This window comes from Watersipora subatra, chromosome 11 (assembly GCF_963576615.1).
Source record: "Watersipora subatra chromosome 11, tzWatSuba1.1, whole genome shotgun sequence".
In the NCBI taxonomy this organism is placed as follows: domain Eukaryota; kingdom Metazoa; phylum Bryozoa; class Gymnolaemata; order Cheilostomatida; family Watersiporidae; genus Watersipora; species Watersipora subatra.
The window spans coordinates 23,036,411-23,059,571 of NC_088718.1; the positions used below are offsets into that span (position 1 = coordinate 23,036,411).

The following is a 23,161-nucleotide window of genomic DNA, read 5'->3' on the forward strand; positions in this document are numbered from 1 at the left end:
AACTTAGTAAACAGACTTGTACAGCAACTCGTACACTATGGTCCCATGATGCACAACTTAGTAAACAGACTTGTACAGCAACTCGTACACTATGGTCCAATGATGCAGAACTTAGTAAACAGACTTGTACAGTAACTCGTACACTATGATCCCATGATGCGCAACTTAGTAAACAGACTTGTACAGCAACTCGTACACTATGGTCCCATGATGCGCAACTTAGTAAACAGACTTGTACAGCAACTCGTACACTATGGTCCCATGATACACAACTTAGTAAACAGACTTGTAGAGCAACTCGTACACTATGGTCCCATGATGCACAACTTAGTAAACAGACTTGTACAGCAACTCGTACACTATGGTCCCATGATACACAACTTAGTAAACAGACTTCTACAGCAACTCGTACACTATGGTCCAATGATGCGCAACTTAGTAAACAGACTTGTACAGTAACTCGTACACTATGATCCCATGATGCGCAACTTAGTAAACAGACTTGTACAGTAACTCGTACACTATGATCCATGATACACAACTTAGTAAACAGACTTGTACAGCAACTCGTACACTATGATCCCATGATGCGCAACTTAGTAAACAGACTTGTACAGTAACTCGTACACTATGGTCCCATGATGCACAACTTAGTAAACAGACTTGTACAGCAACTCGTACACTATGGTCCCATGATACACAACTTAGTAAACAGACTTGTACAGTAACTCGTACACTATGGTCCCATGATACACAACTTAGTAAACAGACTTGTACAGCAACTCGTACACTATGGTCCCATGATGCACAACTTAGTAAACAGACTTGTACAGCAACTCGTACACTATGGTCCCATGATGCACAACTTAGTAAACAGACTTGTACAGCAACTCGTACACTATGGTCCCATGATGCGCAACTTAGTAAACAGACTTGTACAGCAACTCGTACACTATGGTCCCATGATACACAACTTAGCAAACAGACTTGTATAGTAACTCGTACACTATGGTCCAATGATACACAACTTAGTAAACAGACTTGTACAGCAACTCGTACACTATGGTCCCATGATACACAACTTAGCAAACAGACTTGTATAGTAACTCGTACACTATGGTCCAATGATACACAACTTAGTAAACAGACTTGTACAGCAACTCGTAGACTATGGTCCCATGATACACAACTTAGTAAACAGACTTGTACAGCAACTCGTACACTATGGTCCCATGATGCGCAACTTAGTAAACAGACTTGTACAGTAACTCGTACACTATGGTCCCATGATACACAACTTAGCAAACAGACTTGTATAGTAACTCGTAGACTATGGTCCCATGATGCACAACTTGGTAAACAGACTTGTACAGCAACTCGTAGAATATGGTCCCATGATGCGGTCAATCTGCAGTTTGTGTCATCCGCAAGATGGAAGCAGCAAAGTCAAGCGCGTTTACATAGTTTACATAGTTTACATAGTTTACATACTGAATGTTTCATGGTAACGAAAGATGAAAATGGCACTTGCGGCTGATGTGCAAGGAAATGGCACTTGCGGCTGATGTGCAAGGAAATGGCACTTGCGGCTGATGTGCAAGGAAATGGCACTTGCGGCTGATGTGCAAGGAAATGCCGCACAAACATTTAAACATTTCCCACAGTTTAGTCGTCCCTAATTCAAAAAAGTGATGAGAAAAGTGCTGCTAGGTGAGGCAGAAGCGCAGTGCTATGACCTCTAGCATAGAATTCTTCATCATTTTTTTTACAAATTAACGCGACAGCATGCGGAAAACCTTTTTTGCATGCTGTCGACAATGGACAATAATGCAAATATAAATGGAATCACTTATTACACGATAACTCAATGCGCGTACAACTCTAAATCTGGAGCGAAGGCACAATGGAAACCTAGTGATATATTGAAGAGACTAGTCTTGATCAAGAAGAGCAAAGTATAAAACTCACTACTATTTTGAGGAGCGACTGTAACTTTACCCTCCCAGGCAGCGGCGAATGACCTGTCAATCTTCTTAGTGAACATGTACTTGCCCTTTCGCTCCTGTAAGAACGTCTCTGTACTCATATCCTTACCGTCCATGTCGAGTCCTGGGATACCATCCTTATTCGCTGCAAAAACGTACACAGTTTACACAGTGCGATCTTAATATACTAGACTGATAAGATAACCACATAACACAACTTAACACAACTTAACTAATTCAATATAAAAGGGAAAAACTTTATGAGGTTGGACAATTTGGGTGTCTCATCAATCAATAAGAGCTGTCTCATCAATAACTAAGAGTTGTCCCATCAATAACTAAGAGTTGTCCCATCGATAACTAAGAGTTGTCCCATCAATAACTAAGAGCTGTCTCATCAATAACTAAGAGTTGTCCCATCAATAACTAAGAGTTGCCCCATCAATAACTAAGAGCTGTCTCATCAATAACTAAGAGCTGTCTCATCAATAACTAAGAGTTGTCTCATCAATAACTAAGAGTTGTCCCATCAATAACTAAGAGTTGTCCCATCAATAACTAAGAGTTGTCCCATCAATAACTAATAGCTGTCTCATCAATAACTAAGAGCTGTCTCATCAATAAGACATAATCGTCGAACCAGTAACTGATTGTTGCCCATCGATAACTGTGAAATGTCCCACAACGATGGAATATCCAACCAGTAGCTGGGAGTTGTCTCATCAATAAATGAGAACTGCGAACTATTCAATCAACATTGGCAAAGCTGCCTTGAACTGGTAAGTCATTATTTAATACTGAACTGAACCATTAAGAATACCAAACTGTAAAGGCTATGATACCACTCAGGCTCAGGTCATAGTTCGTAGATGCTTTTAGAATCAAGCGATTGTTAGCACAAAGTATTTTATCACCCGCTGCTGTATTAATCTGTGTAGTGATAGTGGAAATATAGTACCACTGGTATTTGCCTGAGATCCTGAGCTAGCTGAAACTTTAGTTGAAACAACTGATGCATAGTTTCAACTAAAGTTTTCTCATACAAGTTTCCTCAGTTTGCATTAATTGTATCAATAACAAATCATCTTGTATTGTAATTGTAGCAAAACAGACTTGATTTAGCTATTACTTGCTAATTATTTCACATTTACATCTAAACCTTTTTATAGTCGTTATATTTTTCTAATTTGTTTGACAAAGTTTGAAAACCTTTAAAGTTGTTTTATTTTTTCTTAAATTACAGTAAATGCTCCTATTATAACGTATACCTCCTATAACGTATACCTCCTATAACGTATACCTCCTATAACGTATACCTCCTATAACGTATACCTCCTATAACGTATACCTCCTATAACGTATACCTCCTATAACGTATACCTCCTATAACGTATACCTCCTATAACGTATACCTCCTATAACGTATACCTCCTATAACGTATACCTCCTATAACGTATACCTCCTACAACGTAAATTCTATAAAAGGTACAACAAATTTATGTGAAGTTTTTGCTTCCTACTACGTCAAAAATTCTATAAAACCTAAAGTGTCAAGTCGAGCGAGTTTGCAAATTCGATTTTAATTTTAGTTTATTTTGCCGCACTTGCGAAAGAAAAACCGCCGTGCGTATGTCCTTGTATATAACTTTCGGCGACATTCTGGTTTGTCGTAATAAATGGTTAAATATGTCGACAAAAATGATAATAGGATTGCTGCACAATTATTTATAAATACAAAGGCAATTGATTGGTGCAGGTGTTACAGTGTCGGCCTACCAGTCATTATGTCACGAGTTGGAGTATCGTCGGAAGTTATCTTTTATCCTAACCTTGACCACTAGGTACAGGATAGACGACGGCCAGGTTGAACCGCCTTTTTAAATAAAAATATTTTGTTGTTTTGCCTTATTGTTTGCGTACAAAATATTTGTTATTAGTTTTAATTTGCAGAATAGACTTTGCTGTTTAAAAAAGATAAGAAAATCGTTGTAAATGAATGTCGAAAATGTGCAGTTCCTATCAACTTGTTGTAAAATTCATGGTCTATAAAACCAGTGAAATTGATCATAAAATGGAGAAAAGTTGTCGATGCAAACCAATAATACTGCGGTTATGGTACAGCCCACAAATTAAAAGTCAGGTTTTTCCTTTTGCATGGTCAAAGGGGTGAGTTTGGAAAGAGCTTGAAACGGATTAGGCAATTTACATGTATTTTACTGTTCTCATAACATAAATTCCCTATAACTTAAACGGTCCTGAAACGGATTGTCACTAGTGTTACATGCTACGAATTTTTGAGCTTCGAAGTTGTAGTTTTGATCGTAGGAATGAGGAGGACGAATTTACATGATACGCAGGAGTGGTCGGGCAACTCGCAATTATTCGTAGCTGATGAGTTTACGTGCTACGAAGAAATTGTTGTACAACACCGTGTTTTCTATATTAGTCTGTTGCGCTTTTATCTACAACGGGGCACATAATTTATATTGCGTCTGGCACTCCTAGAATGCGTCTAAGGTCAAACGTCAATGTCAAAGCGCGTAAGAAATCTTTCTTTAAATTTTGGAGTTAATATTTTAAAAACGCGTGCACTAAAAACAGAGATGCTGTAAGAACCTAACTGATGAAAATCTAACCTCCGATCAAAAAGATTTGTGCGATAATACGAATACATTGTATCGATGTTTACATGATACACAGTACTTCGTTGTTGCTACGATGTTTTCAAAAATACCCCCTTGAAACGGAGGTTTGAATCGCTTCAAAGATTTAAAGATATGTTTTGAACCATTTACATGCTACGAAGATAAAAAATATGACAAAACTTCGTAGCATGTAACACTAGTGTATTTACGTTGTAGGAGTGCCTACTGTATTTCATTTCATGCAATGAGCATTATAATACTGTATAACCCCACATACACGTATAAGCCGATTCCAGAACGCAAAAAAGTTACCAAATTAAGGGTCCAGCTCATCTATATATATATATATTTCTTAAAGTTTGTTATCTGTCTGTCGTCTGTCTGTCTTTCGGTATGTCCAGCTATAGGTGTTAAAATTTTGGAATTAAAATTTCACATTCTGCTGGACTTGAACTGACTAAGATTATGACCGCAGGTATGTAATCCAATTCTCTAACCACGAGAGTACGAAAGCTCTTGCAATTCATTGCTCTTACTACATAACGTATATACCCTTTTCCCTTTTTACACCCATAATGACATATTAATTAAAACTCTATGAACTCTTTTAGCTTTATGAAAAGCGATGCTTTGTCATCTTTTCGTGAATTTCTATTTCAGTTGCTTAAAAAGATTCAATTGCTAAATCGCGGGCAAGGCCAATTTTTTTACACGGACGACTGTACTATCTCGAGTAGGAATATCTTCTACATTCTACATTCATACAGACAAAGTACCAAACAAAGACAGTCCGATATCCCATTTCTACATTTTTACCAGTATCGAGAGGTACCAGTATCGAGAGGTACCAGTATCGAGAGGTACCAGTATCGAGAGGTACCAGTATCGAGAGGTACCAGTATCGAGAGATACCAGTATCGAGAGGTACCAGTATCGAGAGGTACCAGTATCGAGAGGTACCAGTATCGAGAGGTACCAGTATCGAGAGGTACCAGTATCGAGAGGTACCAGTATCGAGAGGTACCAGTATCGAGAGGTACCAGTATCGAGAGGTACCAGTATCGAGAGGTACCAGTATCGAGAGGTACCAGTATCGAGAGGTACCAGTATCGAGAGGTACCAGTATCGAGAGGTACCAGTATCGAGAGGTACCAGTATCGAGAGGTACCAGTATCGAGAGGTACCAGTATCGAGAGGTACCAGTATCAAGAGGTACCAGTATCAAGAGGTACTAGTATCAAGAGGTACCAGTATCAAGAGGTACCAGTATCAAGAGGTACTAGTATCAAGAGGTACCAGTATCGAGAGGTACTAGTATCAAGAGGTACTGGTATCAAGAGGTACCAGTATCGTCGTATTCAAAGTTTTGATAGATAGCTTCTGCTGGAACAGTAACCTTTTTTACACGCACGCCTACGCACGCTTCTATGCATGAATTGTTCTCATTAATTCAGCATTTTCATATTATTTTCAGTTTGCATTTATTGTATCATTACCAAATCATCTTTTATTTTAACCGTAGCAAAACAGACTTAATTTAGCTATTACAGTACTTGTTAATTATTTCACATTTAAATTTAAACCCTTTTAATTTATTCGACCTGTGCAAAACATTTCCCTCATGATATGAAGTTTAAAAGTTATAGTTGTTTGACAAAGTTTGAAAACCTTAACAGGTGTTTTTATTTTTTGTTTCAATTTATTTAAACTGCACAAAACACTATTCTCATGATATGAAGTTTGAAAGTTGGAATGGTAACTGTTGTTATACGTTAAATAAAAATAAATTTTCTGTGCAAAGACTTTTATTACTCGAGCAACGCCGGGCATTCAGTAGTACGCATATAATTCTGACAGAAAGCAAGTGAAATAACATTATGCTAACTTAATTTCAACATTACAACTCGAACCATGCTAAGCTTTCTGAAGCTTTTAACTTAAAGTATGTTTTATACAGTAGCAATGGCTTGCACTTGAGAAGAAGCTGCATGTAAAGATCCATTCAAAAAGAAATACAATACAACAGGTGCATTTGGCTCTTTTCTCTAGATTTTGTTCTGAGTGAGAGTGTGCCCACACTCTTGCTTGATACTGGTACGCTATGACGATAATAACAGTCTGTGGTTGGTTGGTTGTGATACAGTGAGAGTGTGCCCACACTCTTGCTTGATACTAGTACGCTATGACGATAATAACAGTCTGTGGTTGGTTGGTTGTGATACAGTGAGAGTGTGCCCACACTCTTGCTTGATACTAGTACGCTATGACGATAATAACAGTCTGTGGTTGGTTGGTTGTGATACACATGATCACTTGTGTTTTATTATTGCACTAGAGTGACTAGACGAATGCCTGGTGTTGACGGGTAATAGAAGTCTGCGCACAAAAAATTAATTTTTATTTAGCATATAACAACAGTTACCATTCTAACTTTCAAACATCATTTCATGAGAAAAGTGTTTTGTGCAGTTTAAATAAATTGAGAGAAAAAATAAAACAACTGTGAAGGTTTTCAAACTTTGTCAAACAACTGTAATTTTCAAACTTCATATCGTGAGGAAATGTTTTGTGCAGGCCAAATAAATTAAGAAACAAAATAAAACAATTATAAGTGTTTAAATGTAAACGTGAAATAATTAGCAAGTAATAGCTCAATTAAGTCTGTTTTGTTACAATTACAATAAAAGATGATTCGGTCATGATACAATTAATACAAACTGAGAAAACAAAATGAAAATTCGGAATTATGTTGAATTAATAATAACTAAGGGTCCGTATAAGTGTGTCCATAAAAAAGGTTACTGTTCCAGCAGAAGCTATCCGTCCAAACTTTGAATACAGCAATACTAGTACCTCTTGATACCGGTACAAATGTAAAAATGAGATATCGTACTGTTTATGTCTGACAGAACGGTTCAGATAATGTCGAGGTTATTCCTGCTCAAGATAATACAATTGTCTGCATGAAAAGTATTAGCCTTCACCGATTTAGCAATCAAACCTTACGAAAAACTGGAAACAGAAGTGTAATGGCACATTTGAAATTGCAATGGCACATTTAAAAATTGCAAATTAAAAGAATTGGGAATGATAACAAAAAATTGAGTTTTTAAATTATTTCAAAAAATGACAAATGCAAAAGGTAATATTAGTTAACTAGCTGTGCTACCCGGCGTTGCCCAGGTATTAAAAATCAGCTTATAAACAATGAGAGGTAATGTAGTTGCCTGCTACTTGCTACTAGCCTGGCACATTGCCAATGAATAATTTGAGTAAGCTTACTAATAAGAGCTACCCCTATCTATGACGTTACACCATCACGCTGCGTTGTAATGAAGAGTGGTAGCGTATTTGCTCCCATATAGTGACATATATCGCCTACTGAATTAATCAAGCTCGGGTGGTTGAATTGGTAAGGCGTTGGACTGGTGCATGGGAGGGTACAAGATCAAATCTTCTGCGATACGGATTCTCTATTCCAAGATTTTAAAAGCTATAGCTGGACAATCATGATGATAAATATACACACAACTTTGAGAAATATATAGATTAATAGTATTGCTAGTACAGTTACATTTTAACGAAGAAATGTCTGATTTATTCATAAAAAGAAATGCATGTCTTACACTGCTTCTTTCAGACTGTCATACCCCTAGCATTAACTCTTTCACTAACAAATAAATTATTAAAACTAGACCAAAACTAGTAAATATTCAGTAAAACCAAATAATTGACATCGGTGCATACAAGCTGTCATAACATTTGATGAAATTAATTAGCATAAAATTTTTCATCCTTAGATGCCATAAAAAGGCCAAAAATGTGTTGCAGAATGAGTTGGGACACTTGCCCTCTTAATACTATCATGTGGTTAACAAGTTCAGCATGTTCTGAGTCAGAAGAATCATCAATATTATTTGTTAAAATAAATACAGTGCGCGCTCCTACAACGTAAATAATTCATTCCAATAACATCACGTTATAGGGATTTTACATTATAAAAACAATAAAATACATGTAAATTACCCAATCCGTTCCAAGATCTTTCCAAACTCACCCCTTTGGGCATAGAAGAAGGAGAAAATTGACATGACTTTTTAATTTGTGGCTGTACCGTAATTACAGCATTATTGGTTTGCATCAACAACTTTTCTCCTTTGTATGATCAATCTCACTGGTTTTTATCTCACGGGTTTTCACAAGGCAAAACTAAAGCCAGCATGAGATGAAAACAAGTTTTCCATTGGCTCGAAGCAAACAGATGATTGTTTCCTTTCGATTAAGCGGTGATATTAGACGATTAGCTAATTATATAACTACTCACCGATCAGTAATGTATTATTCTAAGCCTACAAAGGCAGCTCTATTTCAGCAACCTTTTGCTTTGATAAGTCGTATGGGGTGTTTCGATTTATAGGGTCTGCTTATATGTGAGATAGGGTTATATGCGGGGACATACGGTAATACCTATAGTGGACATGCTAAATGTGAGATAGGGTTATATGCGGGGACATACAGTAATACTTATAGTGGACATGCTATATGTAAGATAGGGTTATATGCGGGGACATACAGTAATACCTATAGTGGACATGCTAAATGTGAGATAGGGTTATATGCGGTAACAGACGGTAATACCTATAGAAGGACATGCCAAATGTGAGATAGGGTTATATGCGGAGACATACAGTAATACCTATAGTGGACATGCTAAATGTGAGACAGGGTTATATGCGGGGACATACAGTAATACTTATAGTGGACATGCTATATGTAAGATAGGGTTATATGCGGGGACATACAGTAATACTTATAGTGGACATGCTATATGTAAGATAGGGTTATATGCGGTAACAGACGGTAATACCTATAGAAGGACATGCCAAATGTGAGATAGGGTTATATGCGGTAACAGACGGTAATACCTATAGAAGGACATGCCAAATGTGAGATAGGGTTATATGCGGTAACAGATGGTAATACCTATAGAAGGACATGCCAAATGTGAGATAGGGTTATATGCGGTAACAGACGGTAATACCTATAGAAGAACATGCCAAATGTGAGATAGGGTTATATGCGGTAACAGGCGGTAATACCTATAGAAGGACATGCCAAAGCGGTATCAAAGTCTGTGGCATGAATTGAAACTGTGCTTCAATATTTTGTTTTATCATTTATAGAAACATTTTGATACTTGAAATTCCTAAACACTATATTTACTGCATTGTGATGATATGGCTTTGTTACCTCTTGACGCTAAAAATAGACATGTTAGGGTTGCCTTTCTCTTTTGAACAATTCGTCTATGAAGATCGACCTTCTAGTTGTTACTTGAGACAATGATTATCAATACTTGTTGGCACGATGTCAAACTACGACAAAAAGTTTAACAAACTGCCATTCTATTGACATTCAAAAATCAAATATGAGTCATAGCCAGTAACTCTATGGCTCTGCAACATCAATGACTCTAGGAAACTCCGGTAGTATCACTACTGACTCACACTGCTTCATCCGCTCCATCATCTCCTCATCTATACCCATTCCCGGCAGCTCCTGAGTGGCAGAGCTGCTGATGTTACCAGTGAAAGCATTCTCTTCCACCTCATCCTCCCCAGGCACCAGATTGAGGTTATACCTGTCCTTCATTGTGTCGCCAGGCTTGTTTCGCGCCCAAAACTTTGTGCTATGATCATTGCTACCTGGCCGATTAAAAAACAAAAACAGTCGGGGATAATATATCATTGGCCTGTTCTTCCATCATATTTGTGGATTTAAGAAATACATGTATATTGATTTTATAACAGCACAGTGGAACCTCAGTTTTTGAACACAATCCGTTCAAGAAGGTTGTTCGAGAACCGAGTTGATCTGAAACAATCATTTCCATTAAAATTAATGTATGTTCATTTTAATCCAATCCAAGCCCGAGATAACAACTTCGGTGAAGTATTTTTTTAACATTTTACATCATAAACTGTACTGACCACTGCATACTATGAATAAAATCGAGTAGATATAGATCGTGTTTAAACTTAATAAAATATTTTATATCTATGATGATGAAAAGAGAAAAAAAAGGTAAACACTTCATATGTTTGGCTCTTAAAATAATGAAAACATTAAAGGTTAAAATACAACACCGAAAATTGCAGAAATCGATAGTAAAACAGCAAAAAATGCACCGGATCGGTTACATCAAAAATCGTGTGAAAAAACAGCAATGGCACGTTTATTCACATCTTTGAAGGAGAACCCTCCTCCAAAACAATTTGGGATAACTCGACTAGAGGATTTGTCTTCCTAGCAAATCTCTTCGGTAGAAAGGACGGCGTCCCAGACGGTTCCTTTCTTTTTGTGAATAAATTATGAAGTGCAACTTGCTTCTCCCTTTGTTAATGGATGTTTCCACGCTGTGCCAAGTGTTTAATTGTAATGCGCATGGTCCGGTTTGTTCGAAAACTGAATTTATGTTTGAGATCTAAGACGAACAAATCTCAAAATTACTGGTCAAAAACCGAGTTGGTCGAAAACCGAAGCGTTCGAAAACCGAAGCGTTCGAAAACTGAGGTTTCACTGTATATCTATTATTGGTTTTAACCTGCGCAGCTCAAAGTCATGGTTTCTCAGACTTAAGAATGGTAAGTAGTAAAGCATACACCACCTCAACAGCAACTCACAATGGCAGTATGTGATGACCTTATGATTTACTTTAGCTAAAATATTATAGATAGTCTATGACATCCCTGTAGAACTGTTATAAGTTTGGAATGAATAGATTGTAGGAGATTTAAACAGTGAGAAAGACCATAACACTTGTTGGTACACTAGACTACCTGTAACTAGAATATGATGCACTAGACTACCTGCAACTAGAATATGGTACACTAGACTACCTGTAACTAGAATATGATGCACTAGACTACCTGTAATTAGAATATGGTACACTAAACTACCTGTAACTAGAATATGGTACACTAGACTACCTGTAACTAGAATATGATGCACTAAACTACCTGTAACTAGAATATGATGCACTAGACTACCTGCAACTAGAATATAGTGCACTAGACTACCTGTGACTAGAATATGGTGCACTAGACTACCTGCAACTAGAATATGGTGCACTAGACTACCTGTAACTAGAATATGGTACACTAGACTACCTGTAATAGAATATAGTGCACTAGACTACCTGTAACTAGAATATAGTGCACTAGACTACCTGTAACTAAAATATGGTACACTAGACTACCTGTAACTAGAATATGGTACACTAGACTACCTTTAACTAGAATATAGTGCACTAGACTACCTGTGACTAGAATATGGTGCACTAAACTACCTGCAACTAGAATATGGTGCACTAGACTACCTGTAACTAGAATATGGTACACTAGACTACCTGTAACTAGAATATGGTGCACTAAACTACCTGCAACTAGAATATAGTGCACTAGACTACCTGTGACTAGAATATGGTGCACTAGACTACCTGCAACTAGAATATGGTGCACTAGACTACCTGTAACTAGAATATGGTACACTAGACTACCTGTAATAGAATATAGTGCACTAAACTACCTGTAACTAGAATATAGTGCACTAGACTACCTGTGACTAAAATATGGTACACTAGAATACATGTTACTAAAACATGGTACACTAGACTACCTATGACTAGAATATGGTGCACTAGACTACCTGTAACTAGAATATGGTACACTAAACTACCTGTAACTAGAATATGGTGCACTGGACTACCTGGAACTAGAATATGGTGCACTAGACCACCTGTAACTAGAATATGGTACACTAGACTACCTGTAACTAGAATATGGTACACTAGACTACCTGTAACTAGAATATGGTGCACTAGACTACCTGTAACTAGAATATGGTGCACTGGACTACCTGGAACTAGAATATGGTGCACTAGACCACCTGTAACTAGAATATGGTACACTAGACTACCTGTAACTAGAATATGGTACACTAGACTACCTGTAACTAGAATATAGTGCACTAGACTACCTGTAACTAAAATATGGTACACTAGACTACCTGTAACTAGAACATGGTACACTAGACTACCTTTAACTAGAATATAGTGCACTAGACTACCTGTAACTAGAATATGGTGCACTAGACTACCTGCAACTAGAATATAGTGCACTAGACTACCTGTGACTAGAATATGGTGCACTAGACTACCTGCAACTAGAATATGGTGCACTAGACTACCTGTAACTAGAATATGGTACACTAGACTACCTGTAATAGAATATAGTGCACTAAACTACCTGTAACTAGAATATAGTGCACTAGACTACCTGTGACTAAAATATGGTACACTAGAATACATGTGACTAAAACATGGTACACTAGACTACCTATGACTAGAATATGGTGCACTAGACTACCTGTAACTAGAATATGGTACACTAGACTACCTGTAACTAGAATATGGTGCACTGGACTACCTGGAACTAGAATATGGTGCACTAGACCACCTGTAACTAGAATATGGTACACTAGACTACCTGTAACTAGAATATGGTACACTAGACTACCTGTAACTAGAATATGGTGCACTGGACTACCTGTAACTAGAATATGGTGCACTGGACTACCTGGAACTAGAATATGGTGCACTAGACTACCTGTAACTAGAATATGGTACACTAGAAATTCCACTGTCATACAGCCCACGACCAAAGTACATGTAATAATGGAAAAAAGAAAGGGTGCTGTTGGTTGTTGAAAAAGTAGTTCTCAGCAGGAATTGACAGAGTATAATGTAAATGAGAGTTGTTTGAGATGATATAAAATAAATTTGAGGGAGGACAACTCTAAAAAGGCGCCACTAACAATTTATTTTGGAGGTAAAGTTGGGTAGAAACCGGGTATACGAGTAATTGGTAAATTGTTGATATTAGAATATCTGTTATAAGTATACAGTATGTGTTTAAGGTCGTGCAGTCTAGTCTGCTCTCTTTTGCGTTGTAAGATTTGGTCATTGATAGCTAATCGAGTGATGCGCTCCCTAGCAAATTGTTAACAAGTCATTGATTTTTCGAACTCGAGAGAGAGCAACAAACGATATTCCAGCGGTCATTTCGTGGTGGCCTATATCAATGACAGCTTTAGCCATGGCAAGACCTTGACTCTTGTGTATTGTCAAACCCCATGCTAGATCTAGAGGAATGCCTGTACGGCTAAGAGTGGCAGGGCCAGCAGTCCAAGTACGCTTGATAGGTATAACTGGAAAACTGTTAGGGTGTTCGGGAAGAAATGTTGGACCGGTATAATCTGGAAATATGCAGACAACGAAAGCAGGTAATGCAGGTGGGCCTTGATTTGCACAGTATATGATATGCAAGACAGTACCAATTGAACCATTGACTAAATTATCCCTTCTCAACCCAAAGATTTGCTCTAAGCATAACTCGCGAACCGACTGATAGAAATACAGTGCGTTGAAGACCGCATGCAAGATTAGAAGATGCCAACTGAGCATTGCGGCCAGCGTGTTTTGAGTTAATCTGTGCAATGGGATTGCCAAGTAATAAAAGTCTGTTTGAGTTGTAATATATTGTAATATACATTTTGAAAGTTGGTTGTGTTGAATGTAGAACGGTTTTGACAGCGATATGTAACAGAAATAAATATTAATAAAATAAATATTTAACTATCTCAAACTTATGTTTTACAATAATAAAATAAATATTAATTCAAGCTGTAGACCTAACCTACTGTACGTAATTTAACTAACAACAGCAATATTGAAATATGTTTATTAAATCTCTTATTATATTGAAATGCAATATTAAAAGTAAAATGGCAAGCTAGACTACCTGTAACAAGAATATAGTACACTAGTCTACCTGTAACTAGAATATGGTGAACTAGACTACCTGTAACTAGAATATGGTACATTAGACTACCTGTAACTAGAATATGGTGCACTAGACCACCTGTAATTAGAATATGGTGCACTGGACTACCTGTAATTAGAATATGGTGCACTGGACTACCTGTAACTAGAATATGGTACACTAGACTACCTGTAACAAGAATATGGTGCACTAGACTACCTGTAACTAGAATATGGTACACTAGACTACCTGTAATTAGAATATGGTGCAGTAGACTATCTGTAACTAGAATATGGTGCACTAGACTACCTGTAATTAGAATATGGTGCACTGGACTACCTGTAACTAGAATATGGTACACTAGACTACCTGTAACAAGAATATGGTGCACTAGACTACCTGTAACTAGAATATGGTACACTAGACTACCTGTAATTAGAAGATGGTGCAGTAGACTATCTGTAACTAGAATATGGTACACTAGACTACCTGTAACTAGAATATGGTACACTAGACTACCTGTGACTAGAATATGGCGCACTAGACCACCTGTTACTAGAATATGGTGCACTGGACTACCTGTAACTAGAATATGGTGCACTAGACTACTTGTGACTAGAATATGATACACTAGACTACCTGTGACTAGAATATGCCCCATTGGATGCCAGGCCATGCTCCATATGAAACCCTCATGTGCCGTATCATTAGATCCCACCTCTTTGTCCGTTCTACAAGCGAATTATACCATCAGCAAAAACATGACTGCAGAATTCATATATGCAGGGAAAATGTGCAGAATTACAAGAAAATTGCACTGGCAGGGTTGAATAGCCATGGTAGATGAGTTGGTAGACAAGCTGTCTGATGTGGACAAGATGATGATGGATAAGTTGTATAAATGAGGGCAAGTTGTATAGATGTGGATGAGTCGTCAAGTACTGCAGACGAGTTGTATAGGTAATGTGGACAAGTCGAATAGGTAATTAGGACGAGTGTCACAGCTAAAGCAGACAAGCTGTATGACAAAGATGGACACAGTCTACGTTTAACAAAAGTAAGGTTGACGAGTTCTATGGTTAAAGTTGACGAGTTGGATCGGCTAATATGAATGAGTTCTGGAAAAGTGCTCAAGATATGCAAAGATTGGACACAAACATAATCACATATGACAAGAGTGAGAAATGTAATTGCGATGGAACAGATAATACTTTATGTTGTCCGGCTGCCATACAAGAGGTATTTTGTAGAGATGCCCCGATTCTAATTTCACCAGCCGATTCAGATACAATTCTTATTGAAAAATCATCCAATTCAGATCTTTTGTGTTGCATAAATAATTGTTAATTTTATTATGCAAATATAAATATGACGCAAAAAAAAAAAATATTGATGTATTTATTTGTTTGTATTTATGGAAAAAAGATATACAGGTATATATATATATTCACATATTGACATACCGTGCATCAAGTAACAAAACAGTCAATGTTTTTTAAAATATGTTATTAATAATAGTAATTACTGTTAGTGGTACAACTTTATCTGTGATAATGAAGTCTCTCTTCTACTGCTGAACAAACTGCTGTGCCTGTACAAGTTTAGAGCAAATAAACCTGTCTTTTAATTACCGTTAGTGACCCAATTGTCTCAGTGAAACGTCTTTATCTTCTATCACTATCGATGTAGCCAGTCGTACTGAAGGAGGACTCACTTGCCACAGATGATGGAGGACAGGCTAAATACCGATAAGCCACTAAGGTTATTTTATGCGATACAAACGATACATCATATCGGCAGGATCAAGAGAGAGATAGATAACTTTATGCATCGACTGCTCAAATTACTTTCGCAATGCTAGTAAATAGAAACACTACACCGCATTATTGTTTCTCATTATAGTTCTATTGTTCAGGATTGGCTGCAATAAATCATATCGCTGTAATTGGGAAATACCGCACTTTGTGATTACGTCCTGACTTAAAGCCGAAACATTGCTAAGCTGTGTGGACGTTTATTAGGCTATAGACATGAAATAGATTGTGTGACAGGCCCGGAGTTCATTAGGTAAAAGTAAGGAACTTGCAGCTGATGATTTTTTATTAGTGTAGCAGGCTAAAATACGGTTTTTTGCAAAATCGTTGATATGTAAAAAGTATCTGAAGTTTCCGATTTTTTAAGAATAGATCAGCCGATACCGATTCAGATACTTAACAACCATATCAGCACCGATACCGATATTAAAATCGGGGCAACTCTAGTATTTTGTGTGAACAAGTTTTTATGCATTCAAGCTTGGCAGGCTGATAAGAAGATTGAATCCCAGACATTGCCCTGCACTCACCCGACACTCCAGAACCCAAGGCATTTCCCTGCACTCCCCCGACACTCCAGAACCCAAGACATTTCCCTGCACTCACCCGACGCTCCAGAACCCCAGACATTGCCCTGCACTCACCCAACACTCCAGAATCCCAGACATTGCCCTGCACTCACCCGACACTCCAGAACCCCGGACTTTGCCCTGCACTCACCCAACACTCCAGAATTCCAGACATTTCCCTGCATTTACCCGACACTCCAGAACCCAAGAAATTTCCCTGCACTCACCCGACACTCCAGAACCCCAGACATTGCCCTGCACTCCCCCAACACTCCAGAATTCCAGACATTTTCCTGCACTCACTCGACACTCCAGAACCCCAGACATTTCCGTGCACTCACCCGACACTCCAGAATCCCAGACATTTCCCTGCACTCACCCGACACTCCAAAACCCCAGATATCGCCCAGCACTCACCCGACACTCCAGAACCCCAGACATTGCCCTGCACTCACCCGACACTCCAGAACCCAAGACATTTCCCTGCACTCACCTGACACTCCAGAACCCCAGACATTTCCCTGCACTCACCCGACACTCCAGAACCCCAGACATTGCCCTGCACTCATCCGACATTGTAGAACCCCAAAGATTTCCCTGCACTCACCCGACACTTCAGAACCCAAACATTGCTCTGCACTCACCCAACACTCCAGAACTTGATGGCTCCATCTGATCCACCACTCGCTAGGAAGTCTTCATATATAGGATGCCAGGACACGACTGCAAGAGTGACAGAGCATTTAACATTGGAGCTGAGGATAGATCTTCCCATGGAAGTGGTTGATACTGATTTGGCTATAGAGACAATGCATAAGAAAGGAAGATTGTCATATATTAGTACATGAAGTATGTAGATAGTATGTAAAAGTCTTTACATACTATCCGAGTTAGCTCACTTGTCTCTCTAACAATATTACAAAAAATATGGCAACTGCTTATAAGCCTATCTCTAACTAGATAACTTTTCGTTATCTAAGTGTATGCCTCGGGTGCTTAAATTAATGGGTTCAATTTTGTTAGAAAAATATTTTGTAGTTTAACAAGATAGAGAATAATGTCCTTTTTGATGAATAAACCAGCAATGCCAGAGATAGTAACTCCCAGAGTGCTGGCTTGCAATGTACACGAGACAAAACTTTGAAATCATGTTTTATGGCATTATCCAATGTTAGCCAACATCACAAACAAGCGAATTGCTATAATAAGGTTAAGTTAAAAACAACCTTATTATAGCAGTTATAGCATGTGTGGAAAATACTTGATGTTCATCAAGTATTTTCCACACATAACCATGAAAGGATTGCTGAGAAATCACGTGATTTATTATGACAGTGTCTTTGCTCATTGTTGTACCTCTCTTAGCTCAGCATGTTGCATGCAGCAAATGCCAGCACTGGTTACAGGATGTGAAATGGCTATATAGTTCAACGAGATGGACCTTTAGCATGTACTTATATTCATGCACTTATCATGAGTTTAACCACAAATATCTCATTGTGGTCTGCAACTTTACTTGAAATTACATCTTGTCTCCTGATTAGTTTATAAACAAAAATATATATGTAAGTAGATTCACGTTTATGAAAAACTGTGTGCATTTAAAAATCTTGAGGGAAGAAAGGAAGGAAAAGAAAGCAGTAAGAGAAAAATAAAATGACAGGAAAGACAACTCCATGACTAAAACTCACCCGTCGCTTCTTTCTGGTGACCTTTGAATGTCTGGAAGTCAGACTTCATGTTTCTGATATCAAAAAGCTTTAGGAGATGGTCACGAGATGCAGTTAGAAACCAGTTTCCATTGCGGTTCCATTTCATAGACATGACAGTGCTCTTGTGGGCATGCCTTAAAATAAATAGATGTCTATTATAGATGTCTCATGGGTGCTTTTGGCTTAAATAGATGTGTCTAGGAAAGTATGTTAGTCTATAAGAGGTTCATAATATAAGAGATTCCTGCTAATACTTTCACATCAGTTGTTCATCTTAGACTATCACAGGTGCCAGCAACAATTAAATGATATAAAATAGTTTCAGTAAACAATCTAAGTAATATTAATATTTGGTGGGTAGGCTAGGCTGTCTGGGTGCCAGTGAAAATGGCTTCATGTACATGTATAGCTTTATATACGTTACATAAATGTTGCATAGCATACTATTTTAGTATAAGCATTATTATTATGAGATTTTTATTCACAGCGAACCCAGTTTTAGACCAATACCAGATCTTCTCCTAAACCCTAAGGTTGCCAGTGTCATACATCTCATCTGTTTCTACACACTCTCTATATAATGTGCTCCCTATGTGTTCCATAAAATGTGCTCCCTATATGTTCCATAGAATGTGCTCCTTATGTGTTCCATAGAATGTGCTCCCTATGTGTTCCATAGAATGTGTTTCAAAAAAGCTGCCCAAGGACTGCTACTCCAAGTCGTCAGTTGTGGTTCCCAGAGACCCACGTAATTAAGTTATTATCAGTATTATTGTAATCTTATATTATTCTAAGTAAATGTTATTATTGTATTCAGTAACATGCTCTCTTCTGAACACAGATGAAGGTTGGAATTGTTGGTGTCTGAATGCTGTGTGGTCCTTCACTGTGGGGCGTAAAGTTATAGCACCTTGCGAATGATATGGTGCGTACCAAGAAGTGATGATTTGTGTATTCTGAACACATTCAAGTCTTTCAAAACAAGTACATGGTGACTTGAAAATGCTTTAGTCACTACTCCAATCACTCCCACCACTATTGGGACAACTGTGCCTCGTACTTTCCACACCTTCTCAATTTCTAAGGTGAGATCTCGAGCTGTCTCTTTGTAGCTGACATTAGCATTTATAGGGCAGGAAACACGGATGATGGTGATTTGTCTTCTTTTTTGTCATATATTTTTGTCTGGTTTTCTTGTGTAAATATCTTAATCACTGTTGACCTTGAAGTCACATAGTACCATGATTTTCTCATGTTTGGTAGTAGGCAGTGGACTGTTTTTTTCACCTCTGCGGTGTGCTTTCTAGCTTGAGTGCCTTACTAAAGAACCCTGAAGGTACTTGTTTCTGGTGTGTCTGCTTATATATTCTTTGCTAGTGAGGAGTTGACATCCCCCTATTATGATGGAATATTTGTTTTATTCTTTGTTGTACATAGCAATATTGATTGTCAGTTGTTTGAGTTACTTTGTTCGAATCGTAATCGGTTTTGATGGCTCGATCTTGGAGTGTCAATATGAATGCCTCTGTTAATGCTTAAAGGTGTGCTTTCTCAAGTTCTGTATTTGTACTTTCTCCCAGTTCTCATGCAGATTGTTCATGCGTTGGCTTGTTTTTCCATCTTTTTACATAATCATTTCTTCTGCTGTAGTTATCTGGTATGGTTCTACTGTTGGTTTATCTCGTGTTTATTTCATATTTTATAGATATCATTGTATCGATTATTATCATTATAGATATTATTATATCTATTAATATTGTAAATTTATTATTTGACACTTTATTCTTGAATTTATTTCAGTTAAATATAGCTGCAAAGTAACTGTTCTGAATCGATCTCACTAAAGCAAAGGCTTCAGTTTGGAGTAGTATGCCAGGTAGTTTGGAAGGCATCAAATTTCAATCTTTTCTGTGACACATCCTCAAGTTTTAAACTACAGTTTCCCATACCATAAGAAACTGTAGTTTTAAAACCACAGTTATGGGGGTAAAAGACCATTTACATTAAATGGTGCTTAAAGGTCAAAGCACCATAAATGTTAATGTACCATTTATGTGAAATCCCACATAAATGGTACTGACTATAATCTAACAGTTGAAGCCTGCAACTATTACGATTACAAAGGCTTATCTTACTAGGTCAGTTATCAGTATATACATTATCACACAATTATCAGTACTGTATATACACTATTACACAGTTTTTAGTATATTCACTATCATACAGGTATCAGTATACACACTATCACAGTTATCAGTATATACATTATCACACAAATATCAGTCCATACACTATCATACAGTTATCAGTATATCCACTATCTCACAGTTATCAGTATATACAATATCACACAGTTATCAGTATATACACTATCACACGGTTATCAGTATATAGACTATCACACAATTATCAATATAAAAAAACTATCAAAAAGTTATCAGTATATACGCTATCACACAGTTATCAGTATATTCACTATCACACAGTTATCAGTATATACACTATCACACAGTTATCAGTATATACACTATCATACAGTTATCAGTATATACACTATCACACAGTTATCAGTATATACACTATCATACAGTTATTAGTATATACACTATCAAAACGTTATCAGTATATACACTATCACACAGTTATCAGTATATACACTACTAGCTGCATTACCCGTCTACAGGAACAGATTCGCGTGCAGCATAAGGTTTATTGAGAGTTGTCTTTCATACTGTAAAACAACTCCAAATATGCAGTCTACTGAAATTGTTGTCCTGATCAGAGAATGCATGCACATATACATGTCAATGTTGGGGAGAACAATGGAAATCTGCAATGTGTCTTACAGCTAGATGCGTGTAAAATCTAGTAAATATTCTAGATTCATGTGTCTAGATTCATGCATCCGTTCACCCTCGTCTATATTTGCAGTTGACGATCGCGCACTTCTTCCGCTGAGCCCCCGCCTCGGCTGACCAGTCTTTACCCGCCTAGCAGTTGACAATCGCCTTTTTGCACTCGCCTCGCAATCAGTCGCTTCGCACTCGCAATCAATCGCCTTGCAATCAATCGGCCCGCACCGGCATCGCAATCAATCGCCTTGCGCTTTCCTCGCAATCAATCGCCTCGCAATCAATTGCCTCGCAATCACCTCCCACTCGCCTCACAATCAATCGCCTCGCACTCGCAATCAGTCGCCTCGCACTCGCCTTGCAATCAATCACCACGCGCTCGCCTTGCAATCAATCACCTTGCGCTCGCAACCAATCGTCTTGTAACCAATCGCCTAGCACTCAATCGCTTTGCAATCAATCGCCTCGCACTCGCCAACTCTTTCATCCGGAAAGCCGCGCCTAGAGACTCTCGCGGTTCTCGATCAAAAAAGGTCTCCCACGCATCCCCGAGTGACGCCACGGCCCAAGCCTAGCTGTGCTACCCGGCGTTGCCCGGGTAGTAAAAAAAGTCTTTGCACAGAAAATTGATTTGTATTTAACATATAACAACATTTGCCATTCTAACTTTTAAATTACATATCATGAAAGAAGTGTTTTGTGTAGTTGAAATAAATTAAGAGAAAATAAAACAACTGTAAAGGTTTTCAAACCAATGTAAATATAAAATTTCATAACTTTCAGTGAACTATATCTTTTGATAACGTATAGTGGAACCTCAGTTCTCAAACATAATCAGTTCCAGAAGGTAGTTCGAAAACCGAGTTGTTCGAGATCCGAAACAATTTTTCCCATTAAAATAAAATAATGTAAATTTTAATCCTCTCCAAGGCGAGAAAACAACTTCGATAAAGTATTTTTTCGACATTTCACACCATAAGCTGTACTTGTACCCGGGTAATAAAAAAGTTTTTGCACAGGAAATATATTTGTATTTAACATATATAACAACATTTGCCATTCTAACATTCAAACTACATAGGTAACATGAGAAAACATGATAGGTAACGTATCATGAGAAAAGTGTTTTGTGTAGTTGAAATAAAGAGAAAATAAAAACAACTGTAAAGTTTATCAAACTTTGTCAAACAACTGTAACTTTCAAACTTCATACCATGAGAAAAATGTTTCGTGCAGGTAAAATAAAAATTAAAAATAAAACGACTATAAAAAGGTTTAGATGTAACAGTAAAATAATTAGCAAGTAATAGCTAAATTGAGTCTGTTTTGCTACGATTACAATATGAGATGATTCGGTAATGATACAATTAATACGAACTGAGAAAACAAAATAAAATTCGTGAATATGTTGAATTAATAATAACAATTCTTGCATAGAAGTGTGTGTATAAAAAAATTACTGTTTCACCAACACTAAACTTACTGTTTCATCCATCAAAACTCTGAATACGACGATACCGGTACGACGATATGTTATGTAAAAATAAAATATTGTAGTGTCTTTGTCTGATCGGAGGTGAGAGAATCTAGATGCTATTCTCGCTTGAGATAATACAATTGTCCGCGTGAAAGGTAGTGACCTTAACAGCGATTTAGCAATTAAACCTTAAGAAAAGCCAGAAATAGAGGTTCACAAAAACAG

General features: G+C 37.5%; 1 protein-coding gene across 1 annotated transcript in view; it reads right to left on the reverse strand.

The window, feature by feature from the left end:
• LOC137408153 (pre-mRNA 3' end processing protein WDR33-like) overlaps window positions 1–23,161 on the reverse strand; it is a 47,633-nt gene that overhangs the window by 15,088 nt on the left and 9,384 nt on the right. The window contains exons 9-13 of the mRNA XM_068094545.1: window positions 18,587–18,741; window positions 17,540–17,618; window positions 15,152–15,243; window positions 10,139–10,336; window positions 1,969–2,130 (exon numbers count right to left, since the gene is read on the reverse strand). Coding sequence (XP_067950646.1) covers window positions 1,969–2,130; window positions 10,139–10,336; window positions 15,152–15,243; window positions 17,540–17,618; window positions 18,587–18,741 — 686 coding nt within the window. The remainder of the gene's footprint in view (window positions 1–1,968; window positions 2,131–10,138; window positions 10,337–15,151; window positions 15,244–17,539; window positions 17,619–18,586; window positions 18,742–23,161) is intronic.